We start from the raw sequence: 15,354 nt of genomic DNA, 5'->3' as shown, positions 1-15,354 counted from the left end.
ATGGCTTATTGTAGGAACGGTAATAAGAAGAATAACATGTGCAACACGCACACACATAGAGAAGAGTAAGTCAAAAAAAGCACTAGTACAAAACCATAGAAACCTTCAGTAAACAAAAGTATCCAAATGTGAAGTAGTTGTTTATCAATATAGCCTCCATCTAGGTATCTGCACTTCTAAGGCACTGACATTTCATTTAAGAATTATTTGCTGTCCATCACACTAAATTGTCAGTTTGGGCATCCTTCGGGTACTGAAATCATAACACTTCCATGTGTTCAGTGAGGTTTAAGAACAAGAAATCTGAAGGGGCACAAACAGACTTGTAGGATAGGTAGGGTAAGGTTATCCAATGATATTCTCAAAGGACTCGCTATCCTTGAAAAATAAGCAGGTGCATTATCGTGATGGGAAATAAAATTCCTTGGTGAAAATTTGCTGTCCGTCCTTTTTCTCACTGATGCAGTTTGCAATTTTCTTAAAACTTTTTCATAATAAGCTTCTATGATTATTGTGTTTTTTGGAAAAAATATATCAAGATGATCGCTCTGGAATCCAAAACACAGCCACTGTGCTTCTTCAGATGACCTCTTTGCCTTGAGTTCATTTTTTTCTTCACAAAAGCAAAGCTTGTAGTTAGTTCAAGGATCGTTTGTTGGCCCTTAGGAGTGTTTTCCAGTCCGGTCTGTTGGGGCACCATGTTTTCAGCATTCCCTGGGGACCTTGACACTCCATTCCCTTGCTGTTCCGCTGCACTCCCCCAGTGCTTTGCCTCGGTGTGGTGGGATCAGGTCAGGTGCAATTCCCACACTGTGTCTCCGGTGCTGTCCCCTGTATCGCCCTTAGTCACTGAGGGGCATCATGTCTCATAGTAGGGCCAGCCATGTTGTTCTCTCTGTGGACTGGCTGCTCTACTCAGGAACATCATCCTCATGGCCTGTTGGGCCAGGCTGTGTTTCACTCTCTCCTCCTGCCCCTTCATCTGCTCCCGTGTGCTCTGATCAGATATGTCCATCTCCCGGAGCTGCAGAATCAATGTCATCCTTTGAAACAAATTCTTTTGGGGGGAGGTGCAGGAATCCACTTAATTTTTGGTGCTGGGGCCTGCCTCCCAGACCTCTCCACTGGTTCCCTACTCCACGCCAGGATATTGCATTCACACCTTGCGGCACTGGGTTGAAGTCTGGTCCCACTTTCCCTGCAGAGATATAAACAGTACCCTCCCCTTGGGTGGATTAGTGCCCCATGCCCCCACTCCCCTTTTCTTCCTTATATTCATCCTTTTATTTTCCTTTCCCCACCTCCTCCAGGTCTCCTCATTCATCCTTAAAATATGTCACCCATCTAGAAAGTACTGTGTTTTATGGCAGTGCATTCTCATAAATTTATTGCAAAGCTTCAATGTTTCAGGAAGGTGTCCAGTTCAATTTTATAAATATTTTTATATTAAATCTGACCTCAAAATTGTTTTTCCATGCCACAAAAGTATCTTACTTGCTGTTGTTGTTGACACCTGAAGGATACTAAGAAAAATTAATAATTGGGAGAACTTGTTTGTAGCTACCTACTGGTTGCAGAACTATTCTCATAAAATTCATTTATAAAATAAATCCATTTTATTATGGAATAATCCCATATATTTATGCCTTAAATACATAGTCACCATACTTTTTGCTGTATTTTTGTCATCAATATGGATATATCTATATACACACATATATTTTCACTCGCCCTTGTGTTATATGTATAGTATACCAAATAAAAACAAACTCACTGCCATAAAGTAAATTCTCACTCAGGGTATCCCTGTACGTCAGAGTACAATTGCTGCTTTGGGTTCCCAAGGTCATACATTTTCACAGGAGCAGAAAGCTTCACCTTTCTCCCATGGAGCGGCAGATACGTTTGCCTTTGTACTGCCGACCTTCTGGTTAGCAGCCCAGCTCATGTACCACTATGCCACCAAGGTTCTTTCATATAGTATACGAACACATAAAAATATACAGCCTGGATATTGGTAATAGGAAGATATGTAAAATAATTGAAAATCATATAAAGACCAGACTTACATGGTCTGTCAGTGACTGGTGGAAGCCCTGAGGCTGTGGCCTTTAACACCCCTTTGGACCTGAAACCAAACCCCCACTCTGCCCCATGATCATCTTGCAGCCAAACAACAAGCAAGCCTATGACATGAACAATAAGACTCCTGAGGAACGTACTCTTAAGAATAATGGACTCTCTGAGGCTAGATACAAAGCTCAGATGGCCAAAAACTGCCAGAAAGGACCAATGGCGATAAGGAACCCAGGGAAGAGTCAGCAATAGAGCCACTATATTAAGAATTACAAATAATGTGAAGCAAAGATGATTGTTATAAGTTGTTGAAAATTAGTTGAATTAATGAAATTTAATTGGCTGTAAACTCTGACTCAACCCAGAATTGTAAAAATAGAATTCAAGAGTATTTCTTCAGATAGATTTTTCTAGTTTTTTAAGTAGCTAGGAACATATGGTACAAGATTCAGAGTGAGCAGACTATAAAAAACTACATCAATCATCCTTCATGAAACTATTTTGAAAAAAATAATATTCACACTGCTATACTTCAGAAAACAAATGCACATGATATACATTCGCCAAGATGATCACCAATCAGACACCAGCAAAGAGATAAATGCTTTCTTTAGTAAGCATTCCCAGATATTGTACTTACAGAAGAAAAAATGCCACATCATGTGGTCGCAAAACAAGGAAAGATTGTTTCCATATTAAAAACCTGTGTAAGATATCATTGGCACCTCCAGCAGTGGAAATTTTATTTTCATCTATCCAAAACTCAAGTGAAGAGAGAATTATTGTAACATTAAATGAAGTAAACATCTAAAATAGAACATATATGAAAAATATGTTGAACCATTGTGATTTATGGAGTTTTGGAAATATACTTAAATATGAACATTATGTTGATAAAAATATTTAGCCTCTAGGCTATAGGTTAGCCTGAGTTTTTAGAGCATCTTAATTAGTTTAAATGTACCACAGAGAATACAAATTATCTTAAAAATTTTTAAATGATTGCACTTAAGCCAATATTGTGCTAAATGCTTTATATCATTAAGATAATGCAACTTAATTTAATACCTGGTATTATATTTCAGTTTTACAAATTTCCTCAAGTTCATGAATGTCATAAAATAAACTATAGTGACTGTTACAGTGCGGCAAACAAGTGAAAAGCATTAAGAAGCAAAGACTTACTGCGTTGGCCAGTCCGATCAACTCGAACATCTTCTCGGTGACAACACCTGAATCAGCACCCATGTGATTATACTGAAAAAGATATTGCATTTTAGATTTAAGTAAATTTATTATTTAATTATTGCCCTTCTCAGATATAAAATTTAGTACTGTCAAACAGAATATTGATTAAGCTACCCAAATAGTAGCTCTTAAACTCATTATTTTATTAGTTAGAAAATTATATAATGCAAAACAGTGGGAAATCACAATATAAAAAATAACTACATACCAATTTATTCAATTTATTAATTAATAATAACTATTTCAAAAATTTCTCTAAATTATAGTTAATGTGAAAAATGCATATTTCCCACAGGTACAATCTTATAATAAAAATGTAAATTGAACACACTTATTCAGCATCATTTCTGTCTTAAGCTACAATAACATCATTATAAAACTATCATTGTAAAAATGAAGACTTCAAGCAAAAGAAAACATCAATTAGAAACAGGAAAACATACACATCTCAGATATTAAAACTATTTAAATTTCAGCCACATAATTCTGTTTTAAAGCCCTAAAAAACTTAAGGATTGGGTATATTAACTTCTCTGTGAGAGAAAGTCGAATTAAAGGGGAAATTATTTGATTTAAAACATTTCTAAGTAATCTGTAAAAGAGAACTTCCTAGAATGGCTATCTGATGGTTCCATTAGGAAACTGTCTAGTGACTTCTACAAGCAAGAAGAGGCAAAGGCACTCAATCCTGGGAAAGTATCCTGAGTGTATCTATCAGTGTCATTATCATAATTATAATATTGTAGTGTAATTTAAAATTCAAGAAAAAATACAGGAAACACAAGTTTTGCTGTCATATTTCTTAAAACTTCATATATAAGAAACACATGAATATACCAAAAAATCACTTCTGTTTAGTTGATTCTAATTCATGGCAATCCCATAGGACAGCACAACTAAGCAGTCTACAGGATTCTGAGTCTATACATCCTTATGGAAGCAGACTGCCTCATCCTGACCCAATGGTGTGCTGCTGCTTCAAATCAACGTTTTGCGTAGCAGTCCAATGCTTAATCCATTACGCCAGGGATCGGTTTTCTTACATTAAAAGGTCAATGGAAGCTAAATTAAATACAACATTAACACCTACTCTAAAGAAACCAGGTAGCTAGTGGTTACTCATTGAGCTGCGATCTGCAGGGGTGGGGGCACGCAGCCCAGCGCACTTTCTTGGCACCTGTTCTGGGCCCTCTTGGCCTTTGGCCAGTCCCTCCTTTGCTCTTGTTCGGGTGTAAGCAATAAGCCTAGGCTAGAGCCTCCTGCAGGCAGCATGCACCCCTGTGTGCCCCCTCAGGGCCGCCCAGCTCCTGCTGGCTCCGAAGTGTTCTTGACCCCTGGGGATTCCCAATTCGCCATGTGTGGTCTTTACACTCCCTGTTGCTGTATTCTTTACATGTGGTTTCCCACGACCAATTGTGAACCAACCCCAGTGCTGCTTCTACGGGGCCTGGCACACTTTCCAGCAATAGAGTGTGCCTTTTCAGGACTGTAATACCTGAAACTTTCCTTTCCCTCCATAAACACACCCTTGGATTACAAATGGGCTTCTGTCGTGTGAATTCTTTCAGCGTGTGAAGCAAAGAGCCTGTGTATCAACCATTCCAGAAGCCTAACCTTATTGTGAAATATAAAAAAAATGGAGTTATAAAACAAAAGGGGAAGTTCATACTCAGTTTAACTCAAGCTGAAATAATCAAAAGAATATTTCATTTCTCAGTTTGTAATATTGTATAATTCTATGAGCAACAGGAAAAGGGGGATTTTCTATGAACTCACTGGTTTTGCAAGTCTGTCATGTGACCACCAGCTTAATTTCTAATACCAATTCCATGTCCTTTCCTCTTTATTTCCAAATTTTACATTGTAACACCAATGACTATCAATTCATGCTAATTGTATGCTTAATCAATTTCTGACTGAAATCATGGCTAGAATATCTTTAATTTCTTCATCACTACTTTTTGTGGTTGGTGCATAAATTTGAATAATAGTTATTGGATTTCACACTTCATGATGGCTTTAGCAAGACCCTTGCTGACAGTGAATGCCATGTCATTCCTCTCAACTGTTATTCCCAGCAGAGTGAATCATATGATTTTCGGATTCAGAATGGCCAATACCAGTCTGTTTCAGCTCATTAATGAGTAGGATCTTGATCTTCATACATATCATTTGACTTTTGACCACTTCCAGCTTCCCTAAATTCATACTTGATCCATTCCAAGCTCCAATCATTCGAAGATCTTTCTCTCTCAGTGGTGCCAGCCCAGGCAGCGATGAAGATCTTCAAGGCTCTGCTCCCAGAGGCTTGACCTTACTTACATCACTCTGGTTGACTCCCTTCCAAGAAGCCGGCAACTCTTCCATCACATTTGGACCTGAGAGGCCCATCCTCTGATTACTGACAATGTTCTGCTTCCTTTGTGGAGGCTTGCCTTGTCTGAAAATGCACTGAAGCTATGAATAAGGTTTTCAGCGGCTTCTTTCTCTGAAGTACTGAGGCAAGCCCTTCTTCTTTGTTCTTAATCTAGAAGCTCCTCTGACACCTGTTCACTCTGGGTGACCCTACTGGCATTTGAAGGACCAGTGACAGAACTTCCAGAATCACAGCAACACACGAGCCACCACAGTACGACAAACTGACCGACAAGCGGTGGTCCCATGTTCACAGCAGGGGTGACTGGAACACACCATCAAGTGCTCATGTGGAAGTTCAGGATACAGCTGAAGAGAATTAGAACAAATCTAGAGGAGTTAAAACACCATCCTGTGTCTATCCCACCTGAATTCAGGCGTTATCTCGAGAACCGATTTGTGGCATTAACACTAATACAAAAGACTGGATGAGCCATGGGAGGACATCAAGACCATCGTTCACGAAGAAAGCAAAACGTCATTAAAAAACAAAAATGAAAACCATTAACATAAAGTAGCTAAAGCAAGTGGAAGAAAGCACGGTCAAGGAACGGAACAGAACATTTCAAAGGGCAGCTTGAGAAAACAAAGCCAGGTATTTAATGAAATGTACAGGCCCTAGTATGAGCAAACCCAAAGGGAAGAGAGCACTCGGCCTCTCTGGAACTGACAGTTGAATAAAATGTTGCTGTGATTAGGTGCCATCGAGTCAGGCTGACCCAGAGCGACTACCTGCACAGCAGCACGAAACATGGCCTGGGCCTGAGCCATCCTCACGACTGTTCCTCAGCCCGGGACCCTTGCTGCACCCATGGTATCACTCCATATCCGTGAGGTCCTTCCTCTTTTCCACGGCCCCTCCTCTTCACCAAGCCTCGACGTTCCCGGGGGCTGGTCTCCCCTGAGGATATGTTCAAAGAATGGATGACAAGGTCTTGCTATGCTTGTCTCTATGGGTCACTCTAGTCATACTTCTTCCAAGACAGATGTGTTGGTCGTTTTGCCCATAGAATTCAGTCAACATTAAATGAAGGTGCCCAGAACAAGTGGGTATAATAGGTCTACTCCCAGGCTTGGCATCTTCAAATGAAAGACAAGGAAGAGTTTGCATCTATGAAAACAAGAACCGTGAAACTGGATAAAGAATAAGGATGCAATCTCCAAATATGAGCAAAGTGCATCTATTTTAGATGACAAGATTGAGAATCTCACTACAGAGGATAGCAGAGAAAGAAAAGATAAAAAACAAACTCCAAGTAATAATGAAATTATTTCAGGGGTTCCAAATTTCAAATAAAGTGACTTTGGGCCCTGGTGGAGTTGAGCTAAGTGCAAGGTAAGTAGTTTGAAGCCATCAGCCATTTGGTGGGACCATGGAGAGGCTTTCTGCTCTCTACATATTTACAGTTTGGGATACCCTCAGGAGAATTTTTACTCAGTCCTACAGAGTTGCTGTATAGCATCCCTGGTAGTGTAACGGTAATGCTAGGGCTGCTTACTGAAAGGTCAGCAGTTTGAAACCACCAGCTGCTTCACAGGACAAAGCTGAGACTTTATACTCCCATAAAGAGTTAGTCTCAGAAACTAGCAGGGCCAGTTTTACATACACTATGCAAACACTATGCATTATAATCAACTCAGTGGCAGTGAGTTTGTGCTTTTGTTTGGGATAGAATCAGATTCAACTCAATGGCTGTGAGTGTTTGGGTTTTATGATGAGTTTGGGGTTTTATGGTGATACTGAAAAAGAAGGAAATTTCAAGAATGATAGTTACTCCTCCTCAAATATAAATATCTCCCCTGCCCATCAAAATATTTATGAATATAAACACTTATTTTCTCTTTAAATTATGTAATATAAATAATGTTAGATATCATTTTTCAATTGTACTAAAGTGCTAGGAAATTTATCATAAATTTCTATAGTGCCTTTCAAATAAAATTATTTCTAAATGTTACTAATAAATTGTCCTTCAGATAGCAGCTATTTTTAAGTTAAACCCTATACAATTCAGAATAACATCTAATAGAAATTTTATCTCCAATGTACCGTGAATACTGAAAATTTTAAATACATGAAAACAGGACTGAAACTAGACTGTGGCTTCTCTTCTGTTAAAACTTTGCTCCAAAATATTTTTTAAAACTCTCACTTGAATGTAATTTAAATAAGACAATTCAGAATATACTTACCAATTGTTTTTCAACTACAATATGCATTTCTATATACTGGTAGAAATCTGATTCTGGCTAAAAAAAGAAAAAAATCCATAAATTTTATATTAGAATTAAATAATTATCTAAGTAGATTAACATGTATATCACTATTAAACCCAGGTATGATAACAAAGCTCAATCACTGCCATTGTTTCAATTCTGACTCATAATTATCTGATAGGACAGCGTAGAACGACCCCTGTGCTCTTCTGAGAGTGTAACTCTATTTACAGGAGTAGAAAACCTCAGCTTTCTCCCACAGAGTGGTGGGAATCGCAAACTGATGACCTCATGGTTATCAACCCAATGCGTAACCTACTATGCCACCAGGGACCGTTAAGCAAAGCTGGGTATATGATTCCTTATAATTATGACTTTTAAAATTTCATGTATTATATCTTCTACCCTTCTGCATTCTCATTAATATTCAATTATTACAAAACTGAGTTATGGCTATGCTGTGGACTTCAAAGAGCAATGGTGTTTCCCTGTGTTGACAGGTGGGGTTTCATCTGAAGGGTAATGGTATTATTCCTCTTTTAAATCTTTCTTGAGAAAGACGGGCAAAAAGGGTCAAAATGACTGACTTTCTTAAGCTGGACCACAAATGTCTTATGCTGGGTGTGGGCTATGTTGTCACCCATTTAGATTTTCATAGTTAAAGGCGCAGATGCAAGAAACACCCCACATGATATTTGAACCCTGGGAACTTCTCTGTAATATGGAAGGAAAGTGGGATTAAGTAAAATTGTATCATCAATAAGCATATCAGTTACAATTATTATTATATAAAAACAGCCTAAGGTTAACAAACCAGACAGATATCCCTCATTGTTATCACTCATGGCCACCCTCTCGGGCAGAACAGAACCCCTTTGCGATTTCCCAGCCTGTAAACTCTGAGAGGATAAAGCTGCATCTTTCCCCTTTGGAGAGGAAGGTGGTTTTGAATCGCTGCCCTTATGGTTCTTAGCCCAACACATAACTCATTACACCCCCACTGATACTCAAGATTAACACATTAGGGGAAAACATCTTAAAGGGACTCACTACAGTTACAAATACTTTGACACTGCAGTATGAATCGTTTTTTTAAAGTTGTTAAAATAAAATACCACCTATAAGTACAGGTCAAACCTCTAGAAGCAAGTAAAGAGATCAAAATCTTCAAAAACTTCCAGACGTTTATTATGCTCATCTTAATTTCTATGCCATTTTCATTCCTTTTTTAAGATTGGTATTTAATCTTTTAAGTGGTAAAATTTTTCTGTTGTTAAAAATATAGAAAACGTTTCTGAACAAAGAAAAGCACTAGCGTGCAAGCCACGTAAAGGACAAAGGTCTGAAAGTGCCCCCCCCAACAGCCACAGGAGCCCAGCCACATCACGGGAAAGACCCCCGGCGGCCCTGCTCTCACAACAGCGGCAGCAGGGGGGCTCTTGCAGTAGAGCTAGAACAGATGTGAATAGCAGCTATCTTTTATTTTACTAAAAATTTGACATGCTAGATATGGGGAAAGTTTATCTGTAGAAAAGAAAGTTCTAGATCCCAGGAAAATGATTCTACTAACAGTTAAAAATTCCACACTTGGAATTCTTATAAGTCCAAGAGTAGTTTTAAGGCTTACTAAATAAGTTTTAGGTGTATGCATCCCAATATATATGCTAATATAATTTGTCAATTACAGATAATATATCATTTATGTTATTGCACAAAAATGACCATGTATTTTGCTCAAACACTTACCTCAATACTTTGTATTTTATATGGAAGAGCTCTTGACTCAATATCCTTTTCTGCATACAGAGAAACACCATCATTCTTATGTTTGACTTGATAAATCACATGTTCAAAGCCTATGGAAGACTCCAGAGGTTCAATGCCATAACTGACATTGTCAAACTGCAGTAAGCCTCTATAAATGCCAAAAAGTAAGTAAGTAAATAGATGAGTACATTTTAAAAAACTAAATGTTACAATGTTTTTCTTTTAAATGGTATGCAGGTCATTTTCAGACTTAGTCTTAACAGACATAGTATGACAGTAGTATATCATGACCTTCAGATATATTAAATACCTTAAGGCAGACTAAGAAAGTAGTCTTATATTTCAATAATTTCCACGCTTTCATTTATCAATAAAAAGAGTTCCACATATTATTTCCGAGTATTAAAAAATTCCTGAATATTATTTTAGAAATCCTTCCCAAATTACATTCCAGACTTTGTCCATAAAATTATATATCACAACCTGAGTCCAGTGCATGTGCTAATGATTGCCATAGAATTTGGAAAACCTTCAATAAATCCTTGGTAGTAGCAGAATTTCTGAAAAATAAAGAATATATATCTTTACTAGAAGTTCAAATTAAAGATATAATTTTCTATTATTAAAAGTATGCATGCTTGCTGGCACACTTGTGTAAATACTCATGTTTCCAGAATGGATTTAGAAGATTATTAGATGAGCGTTTGTCTTTGTTCTCCAAAGTTTTCTCCTTAATTTCAAGAACTATATGTCTATTTTAAAAATTAATCATGATAATTTTTGAGTCATGAAATCAAGTTAAAAATTGTTAACTTTTTAATTTTTGTTATTTTGCAAAACAAGAATTTAAAAATTGAATCTGAAGGATACACTTTCAAAATTATTTAAATACAGTGGCAGAATACAGAGTAAAACATCAATCCTACCACAGATGACCATTAGAAACTGAAAAAGGTTTACACAATGCTAACTACAAAACCCAGAGCAAACTCACTCTCATATTGTCAATTCAGACCCATAGCGACCCTCCACTACAAAAGAGGTGAAAGAAGTCAAAACTGGAAAGAAAGAACATTAGCTTTGATGCTTGTCTGTATGGGCGTTCACCTGATGACACTTCAAGGCAGTGTCACAACAGGTGGCTGATACTCAAACAGAAAGCTTAGGCGACACATTTTATTTTCACAAAGGTCTAGAAGTTGAGATTTCTAGGGAAGAAGTGGGGGAATAATGAGCTCCTAGCATACGTTAACACTTAGATGTAAGTCTCACCTGAAATGAGAACAAGAGATCCTAGCCCAGTAGAAATGAAGATCGATAAAGCTAAAAGAACTAAGAGACTCTGGAAGTCTCCAAGCACCAGTGAAGAAACTTAGGAAGCTCTTCCGGGCCAAAGAGACTGTGTGAGAGAGTGAGCACTTGGCCTCTAAGCTCGATCATTCAGTCAGTAGGAGACAGTACTGATGATCTGCTTCTTAGAAATAACATAAATGGAAATGCTGTGGAACAACCAAGTACTAAATTATATGAAACAAATTGATGGGAGTCAACAGCAGTAAAGACTGCAACACCAAACTTTCAATAATTGATGGACTAATTTCACCAAAGCTCATCAAGGAAACAGACATAAAGAACACTATAAACCAATAAGATATAACACACATCTGTTCAGCAGTCTGATCTAGGTTTGTTTTTGTGTCAACTTGGATGGGCTAGGATTAAGAGTGACTTGGTATTTAAGAAATAGTAATCTTTCAGATTATTATGATCATCAGTTGCTCACACATGAATTCAAGTTGAAGCTGCAGGGCATTTTAACAAGTGCATGAGGACCAAAATAAGACCTTGAGTCTATCCCACCTGAATTTCGAGAAAATCTCAAGACGAGATTTGACACATTGAGCAGTAAGGAGAGACGAACTGATGAGCTCTGGGAGGACGTAGTCTAGGCCCTCATTCATGAAGAAAGCAAAAGGTCATGACAAAGGCGGGAATGAAAGAAAAGATCAAGGTGGGTGTCAGAAGAGACTCTGAAACTTGCTCTTCACAGTACAGTAGCCAAGGCAAATGGGAGAAATGGTGACATCAAAGTGCTGAACAAGAATTTTCATAGGGTAGCTCTAGAGGACAAAGTAAAATATTATAATGAAATACACAAAGTCCTAGAGTTAGAGAAGCAAAAGGGAAGAACACACTCAGCACATCTTAAACTGGAAAAAAAAAAACTAAAAGAAATCCCAAGCCCCAATTTGCACGAAGGGCAAACTATTGAATGACACCGGAAGCATCAAGGGAAGATGGAAAGGATGTAGAGTCACTATACCCGAAAGAACTAGTGAGCATCCTCCGATTTCAAGAGGGAGCACATGAGCACGGACCAATGACACTGAAGAAAGGAGGTCAAGCTACACTGAAACATTAGCCAAAAACAAAGCTCCAGGTATTGATAGGATTCCAATTGAAATGTTCCAAATAACTGATGAAGCACTGGAAACACTCATCTATTTAGGCTAGGAATTGGGAAGTCATCTAATTGACCAATTAACTAGAAGAGATCCATATTTGTCACCATTCCAAAGTAAGGTGATCCAAGAGAATGCTCACACTATAGAGTAATATCAATTAGGCCACATGGAAGTAAAATTTTGCTGAATATCATCCAACAATCATTTTAGGAGCACATTGACGACCAGAGGTTCAGGCTGGATCAGAATAGGACATGGAAGAAGAAATTTCATTGCTGACATCAGATGGCTCTTGACTCAAAGCAAAGAATACCAGGAAGTTGTTTACATGTGTGTTATTACTACACTAAAATATTCCACTGTGTGTATCATAAAAAGAATGGACACTCCAGAACACTTCATTGTACTCAAGTGAAATTGTACATGGATTCAGAGGCAGTTTCATGAACAGAATAAGAGAATATTGCATCATGATTTAAAATCAGGAAAGTTATAAGTCAGGTTTATATCCTATCATATACTTATTCAGTCTATATGCTGTGCAAATAATCCTAGAAGCTGGATTATATGAAGAAGAAAAATGTAGCATCAGAACTGAAGGCTTAATAACAATTTGCAACATGCAGATGAAAATGAGGAGGACTAGAAGCACTTGCTGATGAAGATCAAGGATTACAGCCTTCAGCATGGATTACAACTCACTGTAAAGGTATACAAATCCTCACAATTGGACCAATAAGCAACATCATAACATCATGATAAATGAATAAATGATTAAAATTATTGAGGATTCCATCTTGCTAGTATCCACAATCAATACTTCTACAAGTAGCAATCAAGAGATCAAATGATATATAGATTTACATTGGGTAAATCTGCTGCACAAAACTTCTTTAAAGTGTTGAAAAGCAAGAATGTTACTTTGCCCCAAATCATGTTATTTTTTCCAGTAGCTTCATAGGAATGTGAAATTTGGACAATGAATAAGGAAGATTGAAGAAGAAAAAATGCAGTTGAATTATGGTGCCAGTGGTGAATATCAAAATTACCATGAACTGCCATAAGACCAAACAGATCTGTTTTGGAAAAAGTACAGTTAGTATACTCATTAGAAGCAAGGTTGCCTAGACTTGATCTCACTTACTTTGAACACATTGTCAGGAGAGAAGAAAATTCTTTGTAAAGTAGTGGAGTAGTGAAAAAGAGGAAGGCCTTTGAGGGGATGCATTGACTCAGTGGCTGCAACAATGGGCGCAAACATAAGAACGTTTGTGAGGATGCTGCAGGTCTAGCATCCTTTCATTCTGTTGTGTATCAGGTTTGATCCAAGTCAATGTTACTTAAAACCAACAAAAACAATACCTCCTGGTAAAATTTAACATAATGTAAATAACCTCTAAAAATGAAGGCAGAGAATGTATATTTTGAACACATTCTCGGTGATTTACCTTATTATGTCCATGTTCAATATTAAACATTAATGGAAAATTACAGCAATGAAAATAAAACACATGATTAAGGAGCCTGACACTTTTGGAATAAAGACTCGGTTCACCCTGCTACTGAAGAAATCTAAGCATCTGAAGTTTTGTTTGAGGAAGAGAAGAAAATAGAGAAAGCAGGAAGCCAACTCTCATGACTTCATGACCAGTCCAGCTACAGAACTGAAGACTGCAATTGCTTTGCAGATTCTTTCCTTGCATGTTACATGTGTGTGTGTGTGTAACTAATCATTCTTTTTATTTTCCTCTTTACTACTATTCATTTACATATGCTTTTATGCCTTTGCAGAGGTCAGCTTTTTCACTGTGGTGAATTATTTAATATGGCTCGTCTAGCCATAGCCTTTTGTTATTTCTACCATGTGACCTTCATTTTCCTGATGGATTTGAGTAAGAAAAACTAGAGGAAGATACTTCTGGGCTTATATAATTCAGCTATGCATGATTGTTAACAAGGTTATCTTGATTGTCATCTTGGTAGTTTGTATAAAACAAGACAGCAGATTCAAGAATCACATTACCAACAAAAGAGAAGGACCCAGGGTGGAGGGGTCACCCACTGAGCTCATAGAAATCTACCTTGTGGCACATTGGGAGTCAGAGGAGGTCAGATATAGCCCCCACCCATGTACTCAGCTTTAAAATTTGTTCTTTAAGTAGCATACTATTCAGTGGGATTATGACTAATTTAGTGGAGAAAGCAATATATATCCAGCAATGGAAACAATGACTCTTGGAACTGTATGTCTCCTTATTTAGAAGAAAAGGGAAAAATTCATTTACTTTTAAAAAGAATAGTCATGTCTTGGTGGAAAGATAGAGATATTTTATGTAGCAATTCAATTTCATATAAAAGCACATCTTTAGAAGTGGAATAATCAACATCGTTTCATTGTTCATCATCAAATTTACTCTTTTTTGCTGTGTTCTAAGAAAATGAACTATTTTGATAGTTTTTGTTACCAAGCAACACTGAGATACTGCCAACGGAAATAATGTCTGTAGAAAATAAATAAATTTATAGAAAAACAAAGCAGAGCATAACCCCACCCCTTTGTTCTTGAGCTATAGAGCCTAAATTAGATGATCAGGGAAAGCAACAGAAAGCTAAAACACAAATGGTAAACATAATACCTGATAACGTTGATCAAGTGAGTTCACACTTCTTCCTCCATTATAACCATAAACTCTAAAATTATTAGGTAAAAAAGTTCTGTAAAATAAAATGTTTTAAAAAGATGAAAGTTTTTCTAAGTTTTTGTTTTAAAAAGATCTTTTGTCTTATATTATTGGAATATAAGAATTTTATTCAAAACTTCACTCTAGAATTCTAGTCTTTAGATGTGTCCTCAGTCACTCTTACTTCATTTATACTTTACACTGAACAGCACATACATTCCATTTACAAGGATGTGGAAGTTACATAGTCTCCTGTCAACTTGAGTGAAGGGGTGGAGTCTAGCCTGTCAATCAGGTCAAAGCCAATGGTGCCTCTGTAAGGGCATGGCCTTCTCCAGAGGTTTCTGGGACTTTCTCTCTTCCTCCCTGGAGTTGGGACAAACTCTCTCTCTGCCTTCCCTTTCCTGCTGTTGAGACACTCCGAGAGCTGGAGGAGACACCTGGAGACCTGCACCAGCGATGAGATGCTTCCACTGCCACTGGAT

General features: G+C 37.5%; 1 protein-coding gene across 1 annotated transcript in view; it reads right to left on the bottom strand.

Annotated features, from left to right (window-relative positions):
- LOC142455486 (disintegrin and metalloproteinase domain-containing protein 2-like) overlaps positions 1-15,354 on the bottom strand; it is a 115,042-nt gene that overhangs the window by 55,132 nt on the left and 44,556 nt on the right. Inside the window, exons 3-8 of the mRNA XM_075557218.1 lie at positions 14,825-14,903; positions 10,207-10,283; positions 9,703-9,871; positions 7,933-7,989; positions 3,262-3,333; positions 2,717-2,883 (exon numbers count right to left, since the gene is read on the bottom strand). Of these exons, the coding sequence (XP_075413333.1) occupies positions 2,717-2,883; positions 3,262-3,333; positions 7,933-7,989; positions 9,703-9,871; positions 10,207-10,283; positions 14,825-14,903 (621 nt within the window). The remainder of the gene's footprint in view (positions 1-2,716; positions 2,884-3,261; positions 3,334-7,932; positions 7,990-9,702; positions 9,872-10,206; positions 10,284-14,824; positions 14,904-15,354) is intronic.

This window comes from Tenrec ecaudatus, chromosome 8 (genome assembly GCF_050624435.1).
Source record: "Tenrec ecaudatus isolate mTenEca1 chromosome 8, mTenEca1.hap1, whole genome shotgun sequence".
NCBI lineage: Eukaryota > Metazoa > Chordata > Mammalia > Afrosoricida > Tenrecidae > Tenrec > Tenrec ecaudatus.
The sequence above is the reverse complement of the archived record's forward strand: the minus strand, read 5'-3'. Positions and strand labels throughout refer to the sequence as shown.